The sequence below is a fragment of the Aythya ferina genome (genome assembly GCF_964211825.1).
Source record: "Aythya ferina genome assembly, chromosome: 4".
Classification (NCBI taxonomy): domain Eukaryota; kingdom Metazoa; phylum Chordata; class Aves; order Anseriformes; family Anatidae; genus Aythya; species Aythya ferina.
The window spans coordinates 10,513,424-10,538,673 of NC_140300.1; the positions used below are offsets into that span (position 1 = coordinate 10,513,424).

Here is a 25,250-nt window from a genome sequence, read left to right on the forward strand (position 1 = left end):
TTAAAATTCGTCTTAGAAGACATATCAAAAAGGAAAACTTGTATGTAGGAATACTTTAGAGTATTCCCACAACAAACCAGCATCTATGCCTACTACACTATGCCTACTATTTCTGAGTTGGAATAAGTCTCTTTTTAGTCCACTCTTGATTCCAGAGGTGCCCACAAAACTTCAATGACCGTTACAAAGTCAAAGGAAATATTTAATTGTCACTTCATTATTTTTTCTTTTTTTCTTTTTCTAAACTGAAAATGAGATGAAGATACACATAACCAAACATGGTTAATTCAGAATAATATACTTGTGCTTAATAAAACAATTAAAAGTATGCTGGGAAAGAAAAGTTCCAGAAAAAATAAATTGTTTTTTATCCCTGTGGACTAAAATAACAACAAATCTAAGAGAACACTGTGTATTTTATCCTCAATTGAACTTGATTTTGACAGTACCATGTAGCAGTCTGGTCATAGATACTCGAAACTTGCCATTTTATGTGAGGAAATGGCTGCCATATATCTTTCTACAGTATAGTTTTGAGGTTTTATGCATATATTTTTAAGGATAAGCAAAAGATGGGATGTTGAGTCCAGTCCTTGGTCTTGTTCTGCTTCTGCTGTTCTTCACAGTAAAAGGCAAGATAAGATGAAAAGAAAATAATTATTTTAACTAGACAATCAAGAAGCAGGCAGAAAATATAATTAATACTACTACTACTAATACTACTAATAAATAATAATAATAAGCTTTGTTTCAACCACCTAAAAGTTAGGTGTTTCATTTCATTTGATGTCATTGTTCTCTACAGTGACCTTTGGAGCAGTGTTCATCAATGCCAAGTAGGCAATGGAGAGAAGAAAAATGGGTCATCTTTCTGCAGATACCCCACTTTCCCATCTGCACAGAAAAAAAGCCAATGTACCAGACTAGACACATAATTTCCGGCTTGGTCCTGCCCTGAAAAACTGCTACCAAAAAGTTCTCACTTGGTCTGAATGTCTTGATGGTTACAGGTTCAGGAGATATGCAAATGCAAAGGACGCACTCCATATCTTAGACACCAACTACAGCAGATGCTGGATGTGTTCCTCTCTTGCTAAATGTAAGAGGATGGCTTCTTAGGCCTGACCAAGCTTGGATGACCTGTTGGGCTGCCAAGGGGATTGAAGCTCCAAGCAAGGAGCAAGGCAGGGTCAGGTGAGCTCTGCAAGAGGTGGAGAGAGGGCACACAATGTTTCAGCAGCTCTGAGGTATGCGACAGAGTGTGTTACCTGCTGACAGCTCTGGAGCACAGTGTTGCAAAAAGATCCGGAGCTGCTGCAGCAAAAGGGTGCCAAAAGAAAAAGCATTCTGGCATGGCTCCAGCTACTTCTGTGCTGTTTTCCCTGCTGATTTGAGCAGACAATGAGGCAGTAGATGAGAATGAGGAAAAGCCTTCTTAACTCATCGGGTTTTCCTCTTTGACAAGGTAGAGATATTCCCCGTTTCCTGCATGGGGACAGTCAGCTCTGGAAGGAAGTACCGTTTCAGATCGCCTGGAGTGAAATTCCCACATTCCCCTCATGCACCTCAACATCACAGTTGACACGAAGAAGAAATGTTGATATTTACAAAAAAAAAAAAAAGTTGTTCTGGATTACGAAGGATGTAGCTGCCAACCCCCCACCCCAACTTGCCAAATGTTCTCCCTTACTGCACAGCAGCCCCATTTGAGCACAAGCCTTGTTTGCTTATTTATTAAGTACATATGTTTTATGGAGTCTATGATCTGCAGAAAACATTCCAGCATTTGGACCCAAGGGCAAAATCCTTCTTTCAAATCTGCACAGCCGATCTTTATGTTGATATTTTGCTCTTCCTAGGGGATTTCCGTGCAGTGAGGGAAAGAGAAATATCAGAACTCAATTCCACCAGGTGTATCTGAAAGGAAAAGCTTGCTTCATTGTCCTCCTCTTGAGTCCCTCAGAAAAAAAAAAAAAAAAAAAAAAAAAAAAAAAAAAAAAAGCAGAAAGTAAAATGTCATAGAAGAGATGATGGTTGATATTACTGATATTTAATAAATGGGATATTTTGAACTAAATCTGATGGCTTTTTGTAATAAAATGTTGGTTTCATCAACATTAGTAGGACTTCATATCTCTACAAAGGAATGGAGATATTTGTCTCACACTCAACTTAAGTGTTTTCTGTGAGAAAGAGCAACATTTTAGAAAAGGCTTCCTTTCCACTCTTTAGATGTGTGTGATCTTGGATCACCCCTCTAGTTTCTCTTCCTTCTTTTTTCAGCAAGAGTAGTCATTTCCAATAAGGTTCATGAAGGCTTTCTGCTTTTGAAGGTCCCAAATGGCTTAAATCACTCCTAGCACAAATGCACTCTCTATTGTGGAAACTGAAACCTGCCACACCATAAGGTGATCTGTATATTAGAACCAGATATCCCTTCACATCTGCATTTCCAAGCAGCAATGTGGTATGTTTTGAGTTAGCCTACTTTTAGAGAGTGGCTCATCGGATAGAGATATAGCTATAAATACTGCTAAAGGGATGGTGCTTGCCAGGCTTTTGCAGGGCTGCTGGCTTGGGAGAAGATGACATGTAGGCAAGGGGTACACTCCTTTGCAAAACACACATCACAGCCTACCAAATTGCCATACCTGCATGCATGATGACAGGGCACATTTTCTTCCTATTAGTTTGTACTAACATTATTTTTCCTACTGCTTAACAGTGTTTGGGGTGCTTTGGGTTGGATTTGTGCTCACCTGATCCTTTAGTCCTGAGAGCAATTGTCATGGCATGGCTTGGATCTGCACACTACGTCCTCCTCCAAAACAGAGTGGTCTGATACTCATCATGAATAGTCCCTGCCCTTTATTTTCCTTGTGAGTGTCCTGAGGTAGTCTGAATGAGAGCTGGTGGACCAAAATATGCTAGGGAGCAAGCTGTGTGAAAACAAGCCTGTGCAATGATCCATTTTAGCTTGCTAACATACACAGAGCCATTTGGAGCATTTGAGCTAGACAAGAGAAGACCATGTCAGGTGTGACCTGGAGCTGAGAAGCCGGCTGAAGAGAGTGGCCCCATCTCCCATTGAGTGCTTACCCTTACAATATTTGGTTAACTGCATCTGTACCATGGCATATACTGTCATGACATGGCAAGAAAACCTCTCCAAGGCCACGCAGCTGGAAGACACAGGGAATGATTCACCTGACTTTACACGACAGTTACCCCCTGAATGAACAGAAAATGTTGAGTAGACATGTACTGGCTTTAAGGGGAGCATAGGATGGAAACGCTAGTCATAGATGTCTCTGCTTAGTTTGATGAATCCCCCCAAGTGAGAGGAGAACCTTGCATGACAGGAGGCTATAAAAGGGGCACTGGCACCTCCTCCTGGTCAGTCAGCTGGACATGTACCCCTGCCACTCACCACGAGGGTGCACCTTCAGCTCTCCTTGCCCATCCTTCCAGTACCTTTAAAACAAGATTTACTATTTAAAACAAGACATTATCTTTCTCTGGGTAAAACGTGGATTTACAAAGTGTGATATGAAAATGTTCCTGCTGCAAGTCCACTTACCACTCCAATTTCAGATAACTGCAGTGTAGATTTTGTTATTCATAGCCAGAGGCCTGTGTAAATTTCTAGGTTGACTTCTCATGTCCTCACAAGGGTAGAATGTGGGCCACAATGTTCAGGTTTCATGAAGAATTACTGTGGGAACTGACTCGCACCCACCTAACAAAACTCGAGGATTTTGCAAAGTCAAAGGGGAATCTTATGAGAAGGAGCTGATACGGCTGGGTTTCCTGCTGAGCTCCGCTGAGATCCTGGGGAAGATAGCACATCTCAGTGTGCTTGCCGAGAGAAAGCAAACAGAGCTTTACCACTGAGTTCACTCAGTGTTTGACCCAGCCTTCCTACCGCTTCAGGGTTTTCTAGGACTAATCAGACTTGATAACAAAATAATTCAGAACAAGAAAGTGAATGCATTTGGGGTTTCCATGGATTTACATTAGGATCTGTGCTCACTACAATATTAATTTTGACTAGGTTCAGTCCTTTCTAAAGACATTTCAACACTACTTTCATGCTATGTGAAAATGTAATTTTTGTATACCATAATAAACAAATTCATATGCATGTAACTGTATATATCTCCAGATATGTATCTCCACATATGCTGGAACATTGCAAAACCATTTATAATACATCACAGAACCATTTGAAAACTGCCTTCACCCCCAGATTTTAATGACTCACATAAACTCCAACTACTCATTGATTTCTGTAAAGATTATTTCTAAGCTGATTCAAAAATTCATGGGCATACTTATGTACACATATATCATGGATGATAGGGGTATTTTAGATAGAGGTGGGTAGGAGGAACTATATGCCTCATTCAAATATGATTTGCCAATATATATTTTTCACATGCCAATGAAAAATATTTTTCTTGGTGTAACAGCAGGTTTAGAGATAGGTATTGTTGTCCTCTAGTAGGATAAATGGATTACAAGTCAATGGAAAATAGATATTTTCTGCTTCCTGTCTATGCACTCTTGCTTCTTATTAATATAGTTCACAAATATGGGTGATTTTATACAGAATAAGGCTCCATCATGATTTTCACAAGTTTTCTTAAATCTCTGCCTTAGAATATACACAGTTTGAATCATTTTATTAGCAAAGTGTAAAAGCTAGTATAATGTTTAATCTTATGTTAGCAGTGGTTGGGGGCTAACTTTGATCTATGCATCAATTTTCTTTTTACACAACTGTAAAAATACAAAGAATGTTTTGTACCATACAGTTCTTAATACCTTCTTTGATTGAATTTGGCTCCTTCCTGGAATTAATCTAAAACTTCTGAGTCAATCAGGAGTCAAGCAGATTTAAGAAGGTAGGAATTTTTGCTGAATTTATAGAGCTCTAAAAGTTGTTGAAGTTTGATCTCAGAATCCAATGTATCAACACATGGGGGACATTCATTGCAGTCCTTGACAGTGGTTTAATACTGCACTAAAATCACACAAGATTGGATGAAGATAGGTGAATAACATTTTCATTAAATCTTGCTTTAGAATCCTGAACTTCAAACTCTGGTACAAAATCTGTTTCAAACTTCAGGTAAATACAAACCACAGGTAAAGGCTACCTTGTCAATTAAAAAAAAAAAAAAAATCTTAATATTCTTACATTACATAACACACATGCACAAAAATTATTTCAAAATAAAAACAGTTGCATTCTGTTGTGACAGTGCAGTGTTTTTCCCCTTAATCTTTTCTTTTAGGCAACACCAAAAGTCATGTGTAGTGTTTCATTTCAGGAGACCTTCATTTTCTGGGGGAAAATAATGCCAAAAGTTTTAGGATAATAGGTTAATGCCCAATGGCTCTGAAAAGTCACTTTTTTTTTTTTTTTTTTTTTTTTTTTTTTTTTTACTGTGTCTCTGTATTTTCCAACTTGATTGTTAACAGAACAAAATATCCATGGTTAGGTCTGGTAAGGATCTCTTTCCATAATGCTCTTTTGTCTGTATAACAATAATAAAAGCTTTATTGGCACCTATTTCACATGACCTCCATAATTCTCCTGTGGCTGACCCTAACCAGTACCAATAAAACCATGCATTCTCTCACTGTACATACCAAAAAGAAGTCATTTTAAAATTGTGTAATGAAATCGATGCCAAAGACCTTTCTGGAAAAGTCACTTTAAAGCAGGACTGTATTATAAATGTTAACTCTTTTCAATAGGGATTACTTTTTTTTTTTTTTTTTTTTTACATCACATAATTTGCTGATTTTCTCCCTTTCTCTATTCAAATAATGAATAACTATTTCAGTTATTACATGGAATAGATATTCCCCCAAATCATTCTCGAATTGTTTTCTTCATTTGTTTATCCACCTACACAAGGATATTCCCCTGCTTGATCATTTATCATGGGTTAAAATTTCCTTCACTTAGAAAGGAAACAGCACTTAAGTCATGCGATTAATGCTCCCAATTGCATGCCATCTATAACGAACAATAAATGGGCAACACAGACAGTCAGGACATTCTACGGACTGGAAGTTTCCACCCAAAGCACTTAGTGACTATCTGTGAATAATGAATACATTCATGGGAATCAGCATGGGTTGTGCAGCATTCTTGAAAGGGGAAAAGTCCTCTTCCAGTGTCACTGGCAGTGAAGAATTAAGTAGGGATTGGTTTATAGTTAACAAGTTACTGGAGAGAAAAATAAATAAATAAATAAATAAATAAATAAATACCAGTTTCCCTGTTTGCCCATCTTTGGGCATCCCTTAAAATGTACTTCGCATTAAGAAGGGAAAGCCCCAAAGTGTCGCTGCGTTAAGTGCTATTTGACTCGCATTTGAAAGTTTTTAGTACTCTAAGAGTTCTCAGGCTTGCATGTGCCTATAGCTTGGGGCTACGAAAGGCTCCGGCCAGAGCCCCCTGGGGCTTCTGCAAGGCAGGATTGGGTCCCCCGGCTGGGCAGTGGCTGGTGGTCTACCTGGGGGTCCCACTCTTCCAGCCGGTGAGGCCCCCTGAAATGGAGCATCCTCGGGAGATGCTCCCGGGATCCTCACCCCGATGGAGCTCTCCTGGCCGGGACACCCCCTCGGGGATTCCCCATCCGCTCGGCCCGGCCCGGGCCGAGGAGCTGCGAGCCCAGCTCCCGGGGTCCCACTCTGCACTCGCGGATTTCGGAGGGCGGCGGAGCCGGAGCGGGGACCCAGCGAGTTCCCTGCGGAGACAGGAGCAGCCCCGGGGAGAGGCTGTGGGGACCCCCGGGCACTCAGCATCCCCGCATCCCCAGCGCTCACGGGGAAGAAGAGAAGGAAGAGGAGGAAAATGTTACTCAGAGGCCGGTAAACCAGCTGCTGGTCCATCGTTTTATTTTACGATCCTTTTCAAAGCAGACATCCAAACATTTCCACCACTATTTGTGCTCTTCCAAAGGAACGCTGGACCCGAAAAAAGTTCCTTCCGAGTGTTTCCCTTGGCGTTTTTGACGGCTCCCGTCAGTTTACTGAAGATGTGAATACGGTCTTTTATTAGCTTTATTTTTATAGTTCAAGCGAACCTCTCTGAAAACTATTTTTTAATATTTATATGTATATACATACATGCATATATATCAACCAGAGACAGATGTTGGCCAAGGAATTCCTTATCTGCGGCGCTGCCTCTGAGCTGTGAGGAGGGCAAGAGGAACCCAGGGATCTGCTCAGAGCCTCTTTTCTGGCACGGGGCAAGGAGAACCAATCCCCCCTTCCCCAAAACACCCTTCTGCCCGCAGCGCTGGGGGGTTAAACGCCTCCTGCAGAGATCTCGGCTGCAAAACCCGCGGGCCCTTAAAAGCAGAGAGGAGCAGAGGTTAGGTAGCGAGCGCTAAAGCCTGTCTTTCATTTCGCTTCTATTTTACGACATATCGAGGCAGTGCCGGTGGGGGGAGAGCTAGGGGAGACATCAAACACAGACAGAGTAATTGCATTCACATTGCAGGCAGGCCCGCTCCACTTCGGGGACCGGCATCGCCTTGCTGCGCCTCTCTGGAGGCACTTGTCACACCTATTTGCACGCTTTCGGCCCCAAACGGAGCCCTTCTCCTGCTGGTCCGTCCGTGTCCCCCGTGTCCCCCCACCACCCCAGGAACCTGAACCCAAGCCCCCACTTCTGCCTGCCCTATGCTTTGCGAGCACGTCGAGCAAGCGCTGCCGGCGGCTCGGGCGCCGTTGGAGGTGAAGAAGGGACAAGGTGAAGAGGGACGGCCCCGACCCCACAAAGTTGCTCACTGCCGGCAGCCCAGCCAGCACTGAGGAACGGAAACTGGGAACCAGCACCAGGCTGCTCAGCGGGAGAGACCCCACCCCAGAGCCCCAAAACCCCACTGCAGAGCCCCGCGACCCCATTGTAGAGCCCCGCGACCCCACCGCTGTCGCGAGATGCTTTGAGTCAGGGGAGAGAAGCAGAGCCAGGGGGTGGGAAATGAACCCCCACACACACACGACGGGCAATGCCCTGGGCTCAGGGGACATCCCCCGTACCCCGTTACCTAGGGGGCTGCACCGAAAGGAGTCGGACATGCCATGGACTCCGCCGCTAGGTGCCAGCCGCCTCCGGGGGTCGCCGGTCCCTGCAGACGGGCAGCCGAGATAGGAGCAAGGCCTGCCCGGCCCAAGGGGTCCCTCTGAGAATAAATGACGAAAATTCCATCGCTGGATGCTTTTCTTGCGCTCTACATAGAGCCCTGCATGGTGGCTGCAGTGAGACATCCAGTAAACATAACCGTGTATTTTGTTTGTTTGTTTGTTTGTTTGTTTTGTTTGTTTTTTCTTCCTTCTTGTCATCATAATAAGCAAAAAGAGTACTCAGCACAAAGTTTCAGCAGTCGTGCTGCTAGAGCTATGCAAAAGGTACACAAATATATCAGCAAGCCTAAAAATTACACCACACACAAACACGTCTGTGCAAGTGTTGTGTTTGCAGGTATAGGGCTGTATACATAATGATTTTGGGTTTCGGGAATATGTCTGAATAAAGATGACTTTTCACAAACACAGTTCAGGATTATTGCACACTAGAAGTTATACATTGTGCTTTTCAGCACAATGAAAGGAAAAAAAAAAAAAAAGCCAGAGTGAATTAATTCTTATTGATTTTATTATACTTTTTCTAAGTGGAAAGCAAACAATATTACAAAAGTTACATGACTACACTGTAGGAACACTTTAAAAAATACAGGCAGGGGCTACATGCATATTGTTTGCACATTGAATATAAAATGTATAGAAGTAACCGGGGTCCACATTCTTCTTTTTATTCCGGAAAGCACACATATATTTTCTGAGTCTGCCAGTGCAACAGAGCAGACGGTTTATAGATGCGTAAGACATATTGGTCAGACTCATATTTCCTATCTAGTAAAACGCACCACGATGGACAAAGCGTAAAAGAAATGTTCACTAGCATCACTCCTGTGCAACAAGTGATAAATGTACTTTCGCCTGGTTTACAGTTTGTTGGTCATCGGTCTCTGCTCAGGTAGTACTGAAACCCGAACATGTCCCTGTACATTCCTGCTTTTCCAGAGTTCACTTCAGAGCTCTGATAGCTTTTTTTTTTTTTTTTTTTTGAGTTTTTGGAAATTGAAAGTTTTTTCTCCTTTCTCTTTCCTTCCTTCCTTCCTTCCTTCCTTCCTTCCTTCCTTCCTTCCTTCCTTCCTTCCTTCCTTCTTTCCTTCCTTCCTTCCTTCCTTCTCTTTCTCTCTTTCTTTCTCTCTTTATCTCTTTCTTTCTCTTTTTCTTTTTCCCTCATTTCTCTCTTTCTCTCTTTCTTTTTCTTTCTTTCTTTCTTTCTTTCTTTCTTTCTTTCTTTCTTTCTTTCTTTCTTTCTTTCTTTCTTTCTTTCTCTCTCTCTCTCTTTCTCTCTCTCTTTCTCTTTCTTTCTTTCTTTCTTTCTTTCTTTCTTTCTTTCTTTCTTTCTTTCTTTCTTTCTTTCTTTCTTTCTTTCTTTCTTTCTTTCTTTCTTTCTTTCTTTCTTTCTTTCTTTCTTTCTTTCTTTCTCTCCCCCCCTCCCCACTTTGCCCCTTTCTCCACCTCCCTAGACAGCCCCGACACCCGGTTCCCCCCCGGGGCCGGCTCTGGCTGCTCCCCGTCTCGTCGCTGTGGCGGCCAGGTGGCAGCGGGCAGTGCCCGACTGCTCCGCTCCCTAAATCGAGCACGGGAAGGGGTGCCCTGGGGTACTGCAAAGGGGAACAAGGAGGGAAATCCCGCCGGAGGAGGTAGAGTGGAGCCAGGGAGCTGGTGAGCATTGCCTCTGAGTCGTGCTTTTAACCCGCTCAAGCAGTACTCCCAGAAGCAGAGGGCAGTGAGTTGAATAAGTAGTTTTCAGGGCATTTGTATACTCACCCAAACCTTCCCGGTCTCCGACGTGCATTTCGGATCGACAGACTTGTCCCACTTGGTCTCCAGGAAAAAGGCAGCGAGTCACTGTCTTGCCCTGGAGCTCTGCGGGGATGCTGGGGGTCCCTGTCCCGAGCGGGGCACATCCGGAAGGCTCGGCAAAAGGAGACAAGCAGGGGGTGGCTTTACGGCTTCCCATGAAGTGGGATTATAATAGCAGCAAGAATCACAAAATCGAAGTGCAGAGAGAGAACGCCGGGAGCGATGGGCTCGGGAGCTGGCAGTGGGCGCGCCCTGGGCAGTGGGAGACGGGGATGGAGAACTGTCTTCCTTCTCATAAACTACCGCCTAAATCTAGAGACGTAATATGCATATATACACATACATATACATGTGCATACAGGATAAGAGTATAGACGTACATACATATAAATATTCATATAAAATAAGTGTATCGACATAATACACTTATATATAAACATACATATAAAAGTGTATATATTATAATATATATATATATATACATAAAGGGAATATTTATATATAGAAAGAGAAAGGTTGAATGGCACTAACCGTGCTATGAAGAGCAAGGCGGCCTCGGGAGATGAAGGCCGCCCGCCCTCCAATGCCGCCGGCCTCTTGGCCACTTGGGCACCGTGGGGGCAGACGCTCCCTGGGTTCTCCCCGATCCCAGTGCTCCGTATGGGGGTCCAGGACAGGGGGATCCTGCCCGCTCCGCCAGGAGCCCACGGCGGTGGCTGCAGGGCCACATCTCCTCCATCCATCCATCCATCCATCCATCCATCCATCCATCCATCCCCGCCGCCGCAGACATGAAAGCTCAGCGGCCGCCGCACTCCAAAGGGGGGGGAGGGGGGAGAGGAGGGGGGCTAATTATTATTAATGATATTAATATAACCGCAGTGCCTGCAGAGCCGATTGGCTGCGTGGGCTGCCCTCCGAGCCCGCTGCATCCAATGGCAAGGCAAAGACGTGCGGTGGCCAAACCTCCCCCCGGCTGTTCCCCGTGCGCCAGGGCCGGCCCTGCCGCTCCCCCCGCTCCGGGATTTGCTCCCTAATTGACCTAAATAAGCAGCTCGTGAGTAGCAGCCCCGGGGCGGCGCACGCACACGCGGGCACACACACACACACACCCGCACACCCAAACGCACCCGCACAGGCAGAGCCCGGCCCCGGCCCCGCCGAGCTCCGCGCCAGCCATCGCCCTGCGCGCCCCCGCGGAGATCCCATTTGCCTCCGCGCTCCTTCAATCGCAGGATCCCCCCCCTCGCCGTGCACGGCGTTTAACTCGCATGACATTTTTATTTCGTTATTATCGTTTTCGCGCAGAATCTGGCGCCTCCGATGGGTTGTCGGCTTGTTTTTTTTTTTTTTTTTTTTTTTTTTTTCTCCTTCCCCGTTCCCTTCCCCTCCTCCCCCTTCCCCCTCCCCTCCTAGCTCGCAGGAAATGATGGCAAACCGCGATCTGAAATGATTACTCCGGAAAAAAAACCTTTTATACCAGGAGAGCATCCACGGGGATAAGCAGAGGCAGGAGGCGGCGGCGGGGCAGCGGGGAGCCGAGAAGCCAGCCTCCCGCGGAGCCGGGGACACCCCCCCCCCCCCGTCCCCGTCCCCGTCTCCTTCCCCGTCCCTCCCTCAGCTCCTCTCCGACGATGCCGGACGAAGCGACGGAAAACTCGGGCTCCACCTCCGCCCGCGTCTCGTCCTTCTTCATCGAGGACCTGCTGGGCACCGAGGGCGCTGCGGGCGGCGGGGCGAGGAGGGCGACTGCGGGCGGAGGTGGCCGCGGGGCTCCGCGCTCCCCGCTGCGCCTCGGAGCCTCGGGCTGCCCGCTCCGCGACGCCGCCGTCGGCTGGTACCGCCGGGCGCACGCCGCCTTCCTGGGCTGCGCCAGCCCCGACAGTAAGTCACTTTTCCCTGCTAACCCCTTCCCACCGGGCCCTGATGGGTTTGCGGTAGCCGCTTTCCAAGGCGGGCCGGTGCCGCCGCGGTCCCCGGTGAAATGGGAGAGGGGGGTGCCGCCGGGGAGCCCCTCGCAGCCCTCTCGCCCTGCATCTCTCCGGGTTCGGGCTCCTGGTGTAAATTTCCGGAAATGTTCGCAGTGTGGCAGGCACCTGGAGCCTTCTCCCCGCCTGCTTCTTGCCCCAAAATGTAAACAGTTGGGGTTGTTTGCTCGCTTGGATTTCTCTCTCTCTCTCTCTCTTTTTTTTTTTTTTTCCCCTACCCTTTTTTTCTTTTTTTTTTTTTTTTTTCCTAAGAGGGATGTCTAGCTGTTTCAGACTCCCCTGAAAGCCGGGGCCACGGTCTCTAGCAGAGCAGCAAAGAATTTGGGACCCCCAAAGGGCAGCTGGGGGCCCCGCTGCCCTTTCCCGCAGCCCCGGCCCCGCTGCTCTCCACGGACAGTGCAGCTCTGCACAGCGCGGCCTGGCACCTCTGGAGAAAAAGCCCCGATTCCCCGGGCACAAATTAACATCTGAAAAAGTTTATGGGCTGCGATCAGTGGTTATTTTTATCCTGATAGAAAAAATATTGTCCCTCGGCGCAACTCTTTGATTCTGTACGAGCCTGTAGAGTTCACACGATTACTCAGTGAGCAGAAGAGGCGTGATTTATAACCCAAAGAGTTTCTTTTTACAGTGATGGGTTTATTTATATTTTTAATTTATCTCAAAAGTACGCCTAGAAGTAGAAAATAACTACCAAAACAACTGTTTTGTCTTCCTGGCTTGATTTGCTTTTATTTTTTTCCCTCTGTTCTATAAATACTAGGGTATTTTTTCCCCTTTAAAATGCAATTCGAAAACACAGTGTTGGAAACGACGGAGACATGCTGGAAGGCTATTTTCCGATATTGGAGTAGCTGACCCGAACGATTTGGTTTATCTAGTTGAGAATATTAAGAGTGAAAATATTTATTTCCCCCCTCCCTTTATATACACACACGTACTAATATGCTTGCTCCACTATCCACACACCCCAGTTTACTTACATACGTACTTGTAAATATATGTGTGCATGTGTGTGAATAGATTTGTATATGTATACATGTGCGTATAAATATATACATGCACATGTGTTTATAAGTGTATGTCTGTATTATAAAAATATTTATATTCTTATGTACATATGTACATGTGTATATACGCTTACATATATATGCTGGTATTCATTCGTACAAAACATAAATCAAAGTACATGTATGTTACATATATATATTTGAATTTGCATAGGTATGTGTGTACACGTAGACATGTTATTATATCTTATCATACCTATACACGTAGGTATCTTATCATACCATACACGTAGATATACATATACACATATACGTGCATGATCGTGTCCGTATATGCGTATATATGCACGAGATGTAACTTACGGGTTTGTGCAGGACTGTGTGCACACATCCTCACGGCTGCCGGGAGGGTACGGCAGGGCTATACAGCAGGCCATATAGCAACCCAGGGCCGGGCTCCCCGGCATCGCCCTTTCCGCGGCCTCTTCCCTTCCCCTCCTGGTGACCCGGGCAGGGGCAGGCGCAGCCTCTGGGCTCTCCCCATCCCCATCAGGGGCAATGTCCGGAGCGGGCCGCCCCCCCCAGCTCTGTCTGTGCCTCTCTCCGCAGCCAGCGACCGGGACTCGCCCGAGCTGCCCGAGGAGCCGGCGGAGCCGGCGGGTGGCGGCGGCGGGCGGGCGGCTGCGGTGCGGGGCCCCTCGGGAGGGCGACCGGGCCCCGGAGGCCGTGAGGAAGAGGAGGAGCGAGGCGAGGAGCCGGGCGAGCCTGAGCAGCGAGCGGCCGGCCGCAAGAAGAAGACGCGCACAGTGTTCAGCCGCAGCCAGGTCTTCCAGCTGGAGTCCACCTTCGACGTGAAGCGCTACTTGAGCAGCTCGGAGAGGGCCGGGCTGGCAGCCTCACTGCACCTCACCGAGACCCAGGTGAAGATCTGGTTCCAGAACCGGCGCAACAAGTGGAAGAGGCAGCTGGCCGCCGACCTGGAGGCGGCCAACCTCTCCCACGCCGCCCAAAGGATAGTGCGGGTCCCCATTTTGTACCACGAGAACTCGCCGGCCAGCGCCTTGGGCTTCACCCTGCCCCACATGTCGCCCCCCTTGGTGGGCTTCTCCAGCGGCGTCAGCTACCCCCTGGGCACCTTCCCTGCCGCCTCCCTTCCCTTCCTACGGTCGCAGATGACAGGACTCGTTTGAGCGCCCACCTGTGCCAGGACCGCGGCCCCTTCGCCCCAGTCCCCGGCTTCCAGCTCCACCTCTCCCCCCCCCCCCCCCCCCCCCGGTATCATCCCCAGACTTTTTTCTTTCCACTTCCACGTTTCTCGATTTACCGCTTTGGGACATTTTTTTTTTTTTTTTTTTTTTTTTTTTAACGTGCAATAAACTCACCGCTGGGGTTAACTCGGAACGATGCGCGGCCGCCGGACACAACCGAGGGGACACCGGGGACCGCCGGCCATGAGCCGGGAGCCACTCGGCGGGGCCCCCCCGCGCCAAGCATCCAAAGAAAACTCGGACTCAGCCCCGGGGGGACACAGACCGGCGTTTTTCGGGGGGGCAGCAGCCCCCTAATTCTCCCCCCCCCCCCCCCCCCCCGAGCGTCAGACGAATGTACGGAACTGCCAGGGCCGGGGGCTCTTCCCGGCCCCGCGGTCCCCGCCCCAAAAGACGGCGAAGCCTCGGGGCCCCCACCGCGGCCACGGGACCCTCAGCAGCTTCTCCAGGGCCCTTTATTTTAGCCACTTAATTCCTACAGACACCCAACCCCCCTCCCCCCCCCCAATTGTTACTCTAATTTTCATACGATCAATACCCAAGCATGTGTTGGTGCCTCCCTTGGTCCTTCTCGGTGCAGGCTTTTTGATTTCCAACAACTTGAAGGCAAATTACTCGAGTGAATTCGCCCCACTGAAGTCAGAGCTGTGAGGATTTGGTTTCTTTATTTCCATTTTATTTCCCCGATAAACTATCCGCTAAAGATACGCGGTGCAAAAAAAAATATTAATAATAATAAGTGAACATTACTGTGTTTTATTAGCTGGATTTGCCTCTTATTTGGGTCTCCTGAGGAGGCCGAGGAAAATGCACCTCAGCTTTTTCCGTCTCTTGCGGGGTCGGTTTGTAATCGATTAACAGTTCGCACTGGCAGTTTAAAACAGAGAAAAATAATCAGATGGCGACAGACTGGGGAGTTGTACGGCTAGTTATGCAAGCTAAACTGTAATGTGGTATTATATGAAGTATTATGCATGCCAAGCTATTTTTCCTTTAATAACTGTTTTTGTTTCTCACTCTCTACTCACTGCTAAAATTAACATCGGGTTATTGTTTCCAAAGGTTTGATTTTTTTTTTCTTAATATTAAGGGGAAAATGACTTTATAAAACTCAGCCTTGAGCTCAGCCAAGGTCAAGCTTTGATCCTACGTTTTAGGGCATAATCAGGTGTAATTTAACTGACCAGCTCGCAACACTCGGTGTCCCCGTGGCAAAAAACGGGTCCATGGGTCTGTTGGGGTACGTGCATGCAGACTGGTCCCGGTGAAGGAAGAAAGATCTAATTCTTACTGTTTCCTACACTTTACATTATGTTTGGAGCGATCTCACGCTTTCGTGTTGTGAAATCGATCGGCGAGATGCGGCGGAGCTTCAACTTTGATACGAAACCCAAGAAGAAGGCTCAGGGGTGGATTACAACCTCTCCACTGCTTTTTTTTTTTTTTTTTTTTTTTTTCCTCTCTCTTTGGCCTGAAACACGGCTCTGGGCATCATGCACAATTGAAGTCAGGACGCTGAAAACTTCAAAACCACTCGAGAAGTAAAATAATAATAATAGATGCGTATTGTGGGTTCCTGAGAAAAGCGTTAACTTGCCGGTATGCTCGTTTCGACTCGAGCCTCGGGTTTGGGAGCTTTTTTTTTTTTTTTTTTTTTTTTTTTTTTTTTTTTCACTGCTCTGAAATTTCTCTTCCTGCTCCGGGAGGGCTTTTCCAGCTGTTTGCTTGGCGTAGCCGGGAAACTCCCGCTTTTGGGGCGAAAACTTCTAAAAGCTGTTGATCTGATCCGGGAAAGGGGAAGGGGGATGGGGAACGGCGAGGTGGAGGTCCCGAAGCCCCCGGCGGGACTCGGGGGGATTTAAGCCTTTTAATGCGCAGAGGGGGCAGCTTTGGGCGACGTCGCTTCCTCTGGGCTCACCGCTTGGCTTGGTACCGTTCAGAGCCTGACTATGCCTGGAGGAAAACAGCCAGAGCTTTTCCCCGTCCTATCCAGCTCCCCAGCTCTCCCAGCGTTACCTACTGGAGCAAAATCCTGACTCCCTACGGTCATATCAGAGTAGATTGTAATCCAATGGGAAACTGAACATGCCTGCCACTCTCCACATGCCTTTTCTTTGGAGTAACATATGAGATTATTATACTTCTGATTCTACTAAATATTATTTTCTTGAAGTTAAGGAACTGGCAGGGCTAAATGATCAATCGGATTTTTAAAATGTGTTTTGACATTAGTTTGTTTGTTTTTTAAAGACGTGCTAATTATATCAATAAACAGATTTTTTTTTTTCATACACTGTATTTGTAACTTATGACCATAGTAAAATATTAAAAGGTGCAAGATGTGAGTTCTTCTAAGAAAAAAAAAATGCTTACTTATGCCTTATTCTGTACCTGCAGGAAGTGCTTTATTAAAAGTATGTACTGAAAGTAGGAACATAAACACCTCAGGTTTCTTTATCTAGTCGATTTTTAACGACTCTTTTCATTGTACCTGATGGCAAGAAAATTGCAGGATCTACAGAAACAGCTAGCAGAAGACGTGGTCACTGATGAATATATATTGGCAATTTCAAAGCAGGCAAAAAAAGCCTAACCTCAAATTACGAGAACAGATTCCTCGCAGTTTTATTCCCTCTGTATATCTCTATTAAACAAATCAAAGAGGTAAGAGTCACTCTGTGCTTCTTCTGCAAACAGAACACTATAAGAAATATGTTGGCAGACTATAAAGCCCAAAGTAGTTTCACAATGGCTGTTTGCGACATATAGAGACATACGTTGCTGTTTTATAGATCAAAGCAACCTCAGAATAGCTTTAAAATAAATCCAGTTATACTACAGCTGTAATATTATTATGCAGCATAAATCCTTGTCTGTTGACATTTATTTAATGAATGTTGCTACAACAGCTTAGCTAGATGGCACTCCAGAGGCGAGGCTAAGGAAAACCTTGCCAGACTACTCAGAAAGATAACTTGTGCTTATTGGAAGCTAATAAAAATAATTAGTGAAGAGGTGATCTTTTAACTTTTTTTTTTTTTTTTTTTAAGCAAACAAAAAAAAATCAAAATACTGTACGAACTACCCCCCTGAAATAAACTAGTTTAGCTGCTCTAAGATGTTATTATTAATTACACTTTAAATGAAAGCGATCAATATGCTGCAAAGCACCTTGTTACAAGGCTGCTTTGCAAATGGTACAGTGCTCACCGGCTTAAGATGGCCTATAACTTTTCTCCTTGGCAGGGGTCTAAAATATTCATGCAAATCAATACTTAATAAATCTCATAGGTGCGCCCTGGCTCCACTGTTGAACAATATATTTGAATCGATTTTTTTTCCCCCCTTTCTTTTATACTGCATTATCTTGGAAGAGACTGTCTCTACCCCCTGCGAACACGTCAGCCTGGCGGGGTGCGCACGCCGCGTCGCGCCATCGATCGGGGCCTCGCTGCAGACTGCAACGCCCTGGCAGGATTAGTGCTCTCTGCCTTGAATTAGATCCAGGCAATTTTCTTGTATTTCTCATCCCATTCCCAATGAATGCTACTTTACGACGGACTTCTTAATGCTTCATTTAACTATTCTGAGGTTCTCAACTCTTCTTAGTGATCCTATGTTTTAATTTCTGTGTACGGAGATGCATGAACATCTGTGCATGTATTATGAAAATCTGGACTTGTGATGAGAATGTCAAACTTTTTTTTTTTTTTTTTTTTTTTTTTTTTTTTTTTTTTTACTGTTCTTTGCTTTGCTTTGCTCTTCTTTGCTTTTTCTTTTCTTCTACTCCTAGTTCTTCTACTACCAGTTCTGCTTTCTTGGTTCTTCTCCTTTCTTCTCTGTTCTTCTACTTTCTTCTCTATTCTACTTTCTTCTCTATTTTACCTTCCTCTCTATTGTCTTCTTTCTTCTTATCTGCCTATCTATCTACTTATCTATCTATCATCTGTCTATCTCTTTCCTCTTCTTTTTCTCCATCTTCTTCCTCTTCTCTCTCCCTTCTGTCTTTGGCAACCCTAGTCTGTTGAACACCTGGGACTTACCTACGTTATTCAGAAATCCCCTCTAAAATTTTACTGCACACCTCTCGTATCAAGTGCAGAGGTTGCAGGAAGACGATTTAACCGAGGACTTTAAACTGACCTAACAAAAGATTTCCAAAAAGGATGCGTCAGGGCCCCATCCTGCCCGTGTCCTGCACCTCGGGAGTGAAAGAATCGGCCTGGTACTGAAGCTGCCCCCCGCTGAAAGCCTGTTTTTGCGTGACAGTTGTAGCTGCCTTCCTACAGGAAACCCTTTTCTCCCCCGTCCCTCCCAGCTCCTGTACCTGGCATAGGCGGGCGATGGCCCTGTACTTGGGGGCGGAGGTGGGGGGGTTGTACCCTCGAATTTCAGCCGCGGGGTGGAGGAGAAGGACATCACGATAGTAATTGGCAATTAATACCCAGCGAGTGCTGAACTGCAAGGTCGGGTTTATTTGAGGGACCTGCAGCACTATCCCAAAGCCACCGTTTATTCCGTTTATTTATTTACTTATTTTTATTCCGTTTTACTTTTTTTTTTTTTTTTAATGAAATTTTTATTTTCAGGCAGCTCTTTTGGTTTGGATCTTCTACGCCCTGCCGGGAGAGGAGTGGGGACTCCTTAAGGACTGCTTCGAAGTCCTGGTGCGGCCGTACTTATTTGCAAGGGGATGTGAAATCCAGATAGGGCCTATTTTATCCTCCAGCACACCGGGGGATGAAACAATCCCGATCCCGTAAACCAAGCAAAACCGGACCCTTTCGCTTTTCTGTAGAATCTAATCAGATTTCGTGTCAGTGACTTTTAGTTTCAGATTTTTTTTTCCTTCTCTGAGCTGAAATGGAAATAAAGATATGCATACTGTCTGGTTTCTCGTAAAAAGCTTTCCCAGGTAAAAGGTTTCCATTCAGCTTGACGTGAGTTGCTAGTACAGGAATATATTATTCAAAGATAAAGACCTGCTCTCCTGCCCTGTCGCTGTCCGTTAGCGGACTCCCTGGCACGACATGTCGCAGACGACAGGATCGCTCCGAGATACAGCGCAGATGAAGAGCAGGATTTAAAAGTATCGCTAGCAGAAAATCTCTGTAGGAAAATCTCTAAAAATATATATATTGTAGGAAAATCTTTTTGTTTGTTTGTTTGTTTGTTTGTTTGTTTTGTCGGAGTGGCTGTGCGCCTTGTCCGTCGGCCTTTTGTGGCTGAGGCAGGGAATTGCGTGGTGCGGAGCGGAGACCTGGCCAAAATCTCCCCTCCAAACACCTCCAGCCTTTGCCCTAGGCTTTCCCCACGACCAAAGAGCCAATGACTTGGAAAAAAGTCTGTGACTTTTGGCAAGGTCTCTCGCCCAGCCGTCCCGTGGGACACTTTTTTTCCCCTTCGGGTGCCCCGAGCAGGTCCGCGGCGGCTCCTCCGACCTTCCCGAGGCAGCAGCCTCTGTGTCCCCCCAGCCTCCGCCGGAGACCACCTGACGGTCTGCAGGATTGCAACCTGTCGGCGTGCGGAACCCACACTTTACTCTCCTCTGAAGATGAGGGAGACTCTTAAGAGAGGGCGTGAGGTACGGATCTGGCTTGTAGGACCCGCTGCGGGGGGGCAGCGGTCGCCCCCATCCTCTTGTTACCAATGAGTTGCCAAAAAGCCTGGGGAGCTGCGGGGCTGCGCTGCATTCCCTCCCTGCGCACAGCTTGCCAGGGAAAAAGCGTTTCTGTAGGGCGGCCAAATAGGGCTGGGAAAGGAGGCAGACCTCTCCCGGCGGGGTGCTACTGGGACTGGGTCTGTGTCTGCCAGGGCTGGCCTTGAGCTGCTCGTAGGGGGCGCAGGGGGCCGCGGTGTAATAAAACGAGTAGGCAAAGCTTATGGAGCTTATGTCTCTTTCTTCAATTTCCTTCTAATTTTCTGCCTTCTTCAAATTGTCCTTTTTATTCCAAGAAAATGTCTTTTAGGAAAACACATTGAGAATTCGATGCATTTGTTCTTTTGTGTGGATTTTTTTTTTTTTTTTCGCGACTAAGAGGGAAATAGTTTGCAGCAAAGACAGATGTGAGCACCTGGGACGTGGCTACCTCGACCCTTTCCAGACAGAGGGAAAGGAGGCCGGGACAGCAGCACAGGGACTCGGACCGACCCGATCTGGCACCCGATCTGGCATCCAAGTGCTCCACTCTCTGAGTTGTGCCAGCTGACACGGAATAATGTAATTTATCTTCTCAGCTTCTTCCCATTTCGCACCACTCCTCCCTTCCCTCTCCCTGTCGCTCTCCCTTAACAGGACGTTTCGCCCCACCAGAACCGCCAGCTTGTACAGGAGATTGCAAGACAAATACAATGACTTTGGGCGTTTGGCCAATGACCGTGTTAATGGAAGACGGGACGTTTTATTTTTTTTTCGCCTGGTGGAAAAAAATACAGCTCTCCAGCAGACGGCTGCATTAAAATCTGAGTGCATTTATAAAGCGAAACAAAATTTCATGAAAAAGAGCTGAAACCCGCTCTCCCAAGAACCAGTGCTTTAAAGATTAACACAGTCCAAAGCCTTAAAAGATGTCCTGATTTTAGCTCACGGAATCTTCTGCATCACAATATTTAAGAGCCTGTCAGCACTTCTATTGTCAACTCTTTTTCAAGGGCTTCTCGCTTGCCCTCAGCACTTTTCGTGGTGGAAACATCGAGATTCGGACTAAAAGGCCTCCTAAAAGCCGGTTACAAACATTCGCCGGGCTTTACAAAGGGGCTCAGGGGAGGAAAGGGTTCCCTGTGCTCAGCAGCTAGCTGCTAGCTGATGGCGGCCCTTGGGTTGTGTAAACCAGTTTTAAGACATTGCGATGTTGGTAGGTGGTGGAGAGCAAAAGTTCTCCAGACACCACACAAACGTACAAATCCTTCCCCGAGTCCCGAGGAGCATCGGGAGTGCTTGCTCCAATAGCACATTTTCTCCAGCCTCCAAAAGGTGCAGGATCTAGCACAATTTTTAGCTTTCGAAAACTACAGAAGAGCTGTGCAGATCTGCGGGGAGGATTTCGGGATGACCTTCACACGGGGCTCCTCGGAAGGAAAGGGTCTCCCTTTCGCCTCTAGGACCCCGAGAAGCTGCAGGGATTTCCCCCTGCGCATCCATTGCTCCCTTCCCCGTCCATTACTCCTTTCTACTCTTCCTCCCTCTTCTGCTTCTTAAATCTCCGTTTCATTTTTTTTTTTTCTCGACTTTATCTCTTTCCCCTCTCCCCTCAGTAAAGGTTCTCACTTGCTGCCTCCTCCCTCGTGATGACCCCCTTCTATCACTCACCCCCTATCATTCTTTTGTCCTCTGTGCAATATTTCCTCTCCACCTCTCTGCCCTCCTTCATTTTCCAGATCCCCTTCTTTCCCCATCCTGCCTTCCCAGAGACCCATTTCCTCTCTCTTATTTCCAGCCCTCTCTCCCCATCCCTTTCTTTATTCTCCACCCCAGAGCCCTCCGCCCTACCATCCCACCTCCCCATCGCCCTTTCCCGTGGGCCTGACTCTGCCCCGTCCCTCCAGCAGCGAAAGTCCGGAGCTGGGGGACAGCCAACCCCGCACTGCGCAGGGACACCCCCTCGGGCACACCTCATCCACAGTAAAGAAAGAGGCACTTTGGCGTGCTTTCCCCCATCCCCACCCCCCCAAAAAAAAAATATAAAAAAATAAAAATCCTCTTCGCTTCCTTCCAGCTCCTGCTCCTTTCTCTTTTCTTCTCTCTCTCTCCTTCTACCTCTTGCCTTCCTCTCTCCCTCCCCTGCACCACTCCCTCCTCAGTCCTTTGGCTCCCTCTAGCTCCATCCCCTCCCTCCGCCGCCCCGACCCCTCCTTCTCCTCCCCCTCGTCCCCATCCCTCCCTCTATCCCGGCTCCCTCCCTCCGCAGCCAGTCCTGAGGCTCGGCTCGGCTCGGCTCGCCATGGTGCAGCTCGGGGGCGGCCGCGGAGCCCTACCACCGGCCCCAGCCGCTCCGCCGGCTTTCAGCATCGACAGCATCCTGCAGCCCGGCCCCCGCCGCCCTGCCCGGGAGCAGGGCAGAGCCCTCTGCGCGCTGCCGGAGGAGGAGGAGGATGATGAGGAGGAAGAAGAAGAAGAGGGGCCTGCGGAACGAGACCCGAATAAAGGCTCCAGCGACTCGGGTACACAGCCGGCCGCCCGTGTCACACCTCGGGTGTCAGCCCGACCCTCATCCCAGCCCGTCGGGGGATGTCCAGGGGGTCCCAGCGCCGCCGGGCCGGGACCGCGCCCCGGAGGCTCGGGTGGGGCGCGGGCACGGACACGCATACACACACAAACACAGACACACACAGAGCTTTTAGATGCTGCAGCAGGAGAAGGAGCTCGCCCTCTCTCCCCAGTGCTCAGACCCTAGGGGCAGCCAGGCTGTGCATGCATGCGGGGCGGGGGCTAGGGGGGGTGGCGGCGCGGAGGGCTGGGGGGGGGCTGATGCTGTGCTTTGCCGTTGCAGGCAGCGTGATGCTGTGCTTTGCCGTTGCAGGCAACGAACCTCGCCGGCTGCGGGCAGAGGGGCCGGGCCTTGGGCTCCGCCCGGGGACCGACGGCATCGTCGTGGTGTCGCCGCTCCCCGTGGAGGGACCGCGCGGCCCCCGGCAGCCGTCGCCGAGGGATGCCGGGGGTTGCGGCGGAGAGAGCGGCAGGTCGCCGGCGGTGGGAGGCAAGAAAAAGACGAGGACCATCTTCTCCAAGAGCCAGGTCTTCCAGCTGGAGTCCACCTTCGACGTGAAGCGCTACCTGAGCAGCGCTGAGCGGGCCGGGCTGGCGGCCGCGCTGCACCTCACCGAGACCCAGGTGAAGATCTGGTTCCAGAACCGGCGCAACAAGCTCAAGAGACAGATGTCGGCCGAGCCCGAGGCTCCGGGGCCGGGGCAAGCAGATCATCCCGGGGAACCGCCACCCCTGGCTGCCTCCGCGGCTGTGTCCCTGCCGACCCTTTACAAGGACAGCACCCTGCTCAGCCGCTGCCTGCTGCCTCTCCCCTTCCCTCTGTTCTACCCGGGCAGCGCCATCCCTTACCTCTGCCTCCCCAGCCCGGGCAAACACTTCAGCTTGCTGGATGGGGACGTATAGCCTCGCCGCCCGGCTCCCCCCCTTCCCGTTGCCGGGGGCGGCACCGATGGTATTTACGCCCCAGGCGTGTCTGTGGGGTGTCCGCCTTCTCCCCGATCCGTGGCAGCTGCCCCCCCTGCCCACGGAGGGGCTGTCCGGGCTCCCCCCCGCATGTCTGTGGGCAGCCCACACGTTGTTGGAGCTCTTGCAGCGCTCTTTCTCTGGGCAGGAGGGAGGAGAGAACGGAGGTGCCAAAGAAACCGGGCTGTGTTCTGCCTTCCTCCCTCCGAAATTATCCCGTGCCCGGTATTTCAGGGGAGCCGATGCTCTGCCTCGGCCCACGGGGACGGTGTCACCACTCCTGGCCCTGAGACTTGGCAGTCCCGGTCAATACAGCCTGCTCAGCGCCGAGGCTGCCATTCGCTCCCCTCTCAGACTTTAATATCCCTCCAATTAAGTTTTCCCAATTTTTGACATTATCAATATATACACACCTTTCTAAATCTGGTTCACAAACTGTGGCTTCTCAGATTTCACCCCCCCTCCCCCAACAAAACAAGCCCTCTTTTTTTTTTTTTTTTTAAAAAAAAACTTATATATTTTTTTTTTTTTGTTAACTCGTTCTCAATCTGTGGCCTGTCTGATGTTTCTGCAGGACAAAACTAGCTCCCTCTCATACTCCTTGTGCTAACCCTGCTCCCCGAAAGTCCCTGGGATAATTTTATCTGGTCTCCTAGAGTAACAAAATGCTTTTTATCCCCTCCCAATAGATTTCCAAACGCATTTGTCTTCTTTTGGTTTCCAAGTTCACACGCTTTATATTCCGAGTTGGGAAATAAAACTTTTCTATCAGAAAGCTGAAATGCATGCCTTTTCAATACAGTCGCTACTAGGCAGTGTCAAAGGAAAGACGTTTCCTAGACGTTTTCATTTTAAAAATAAACATTAAAATGCAATTGTCGTATTACGAAATTCACCAGTGCGTGCGAAAACGGGCGAATTATCGCGTTTCCAAGTGAGGAAAAAAAAAAAAAAAGAAAATGAATAAAAAAGAAAAAGATAGGTATTTAATCTGGATAAGCACAGATTTTTCTCCCTTTCCCCACTCTCCTTCCATGTTTATTTCCGCGGACAAGCAGCCCAGGTGAGCAATAAGCCCCCGTGCAGACGCCTGGGCCAGTCCGGCGCAGCGGTGCCGGCGCAAGCGGGAGTCTAGAGGCTGCTGCTCAAAGCAGTTTTTGGGATTTCCTTCCCATCCGGGAAAATGCTGCTGAAGAGGCTGTCACCGGGTGCCATGCAGCTGGGGAACCGGTGCCAAGGCTCCATCGAGCCTGCCGAACTCCGGAGTGCAGCGCTGTGCTACTCCGGGTGGTTGTCAACCGGTCGCGATTTGCAAGCTTTGGTTGACTTTCCCTCTCTCTTTTTAATCAGTCTCAAATTCGTGTCAAAGAGCAGGGTACCCTTGATCTGGAAAAAAAAAAAAAAAAAAAAAAAAAAGAGAGAGAGAAAAAAAAAGAAAAGAAAAAAAAGAAAAGAAAAAAAAGAGAGAGAAATTATCGAGGCTGTTGATGATAGCGATGAAGCGGACACGTGAGGTGCTGAAGACACAAGAGGAACTACCAGCTGCGCTTTGCAGCTCGGGTTTCCCCAAACTGCAGCTCCCAGGAAGGTGCAGGCGATGAGTTAATGGCTTGGGTCCCCTCTTTTCTGATCTGACTATCTAAACTTCAATGCATTCAGATCTTCCGAGTCTGCTAGATCCTTAGCTCAAGACATTTTGGAGACACATTTAAGCTATGTCCTCATTTCCAAGAATGACGTGATATGGCTCGCGTGTGCCTATATATATGCATTGAAAATTGATGATCTATACTGGAACCTTTCTTTAGTTGTTGCTTTTAATATTTCCAGTGTCAATACACGCTTA

The 25,250-nt window shown here is 48.0% G+C and overlaps 2 protein-coding genes across 2 annotated transcripts; both read left to right on the top strand.

The window, feature by feature from the left end:
* Positions 1–11,162: 11,162 nt before the first annotated feature.
* On the top strand, positions 11,163–14,213 carry HMX1 (H6 family homeobox 1). Its single transcript, XM_084516426.1, has 2 exons — positions 11,163–11,853; positions 13,577–14,213. The coding sequence occupies exons 1-2, from the start codon at positions 11,604–11,606 to the stop codon at positions 14,155–14,157; spliced, it is 831 nt and encodes a 276-aa protein (XP_084372552.1). The 5' UTR covers positions 11,163–11,603; the 3' UTR covers positions 14,158–14,213.
* Positions 14,214–22,175: 7,962 nt separating this feature from the next.
* LOC311435454 (homeobox protein HMX2-like) lies at positions 22,176–24,179 on the top strand (the record flags this gene model as incomplete). The annotated part of the gene is made up of 2 exons (XM_084516427.1): positions 22,176–22,395; positions 22,755–24,179. The coding sequence occupies 2 exons, from the start codon at positions 22,176–22,178 to the stop codon at positions 23,342–23,344; spliced, it is 810 nt and encodes a 269-aa protein (XP_084372553.1). The 3' UTR covers positions 23,345–24,179.
* Positions 24,180–25,250: the final 1,071 nt, after the last annotated feature.

Coding starts and splice junctions, on each gene's coding strand:
- HMX1 (XM_084516426.1), top strand. CDS start 11,604: ATGCCGGACGAAGCGACGGAAAACTCGGGCTCCACCTCCGCCCGCGTC. Junction 11,854..13,576: donor GGGCTGCGCCAGCCCCGACA/GTAAGTCACTTT, acceptor CTCTCTCCGCAG/CCAGCGACCGGGACTCGCCC.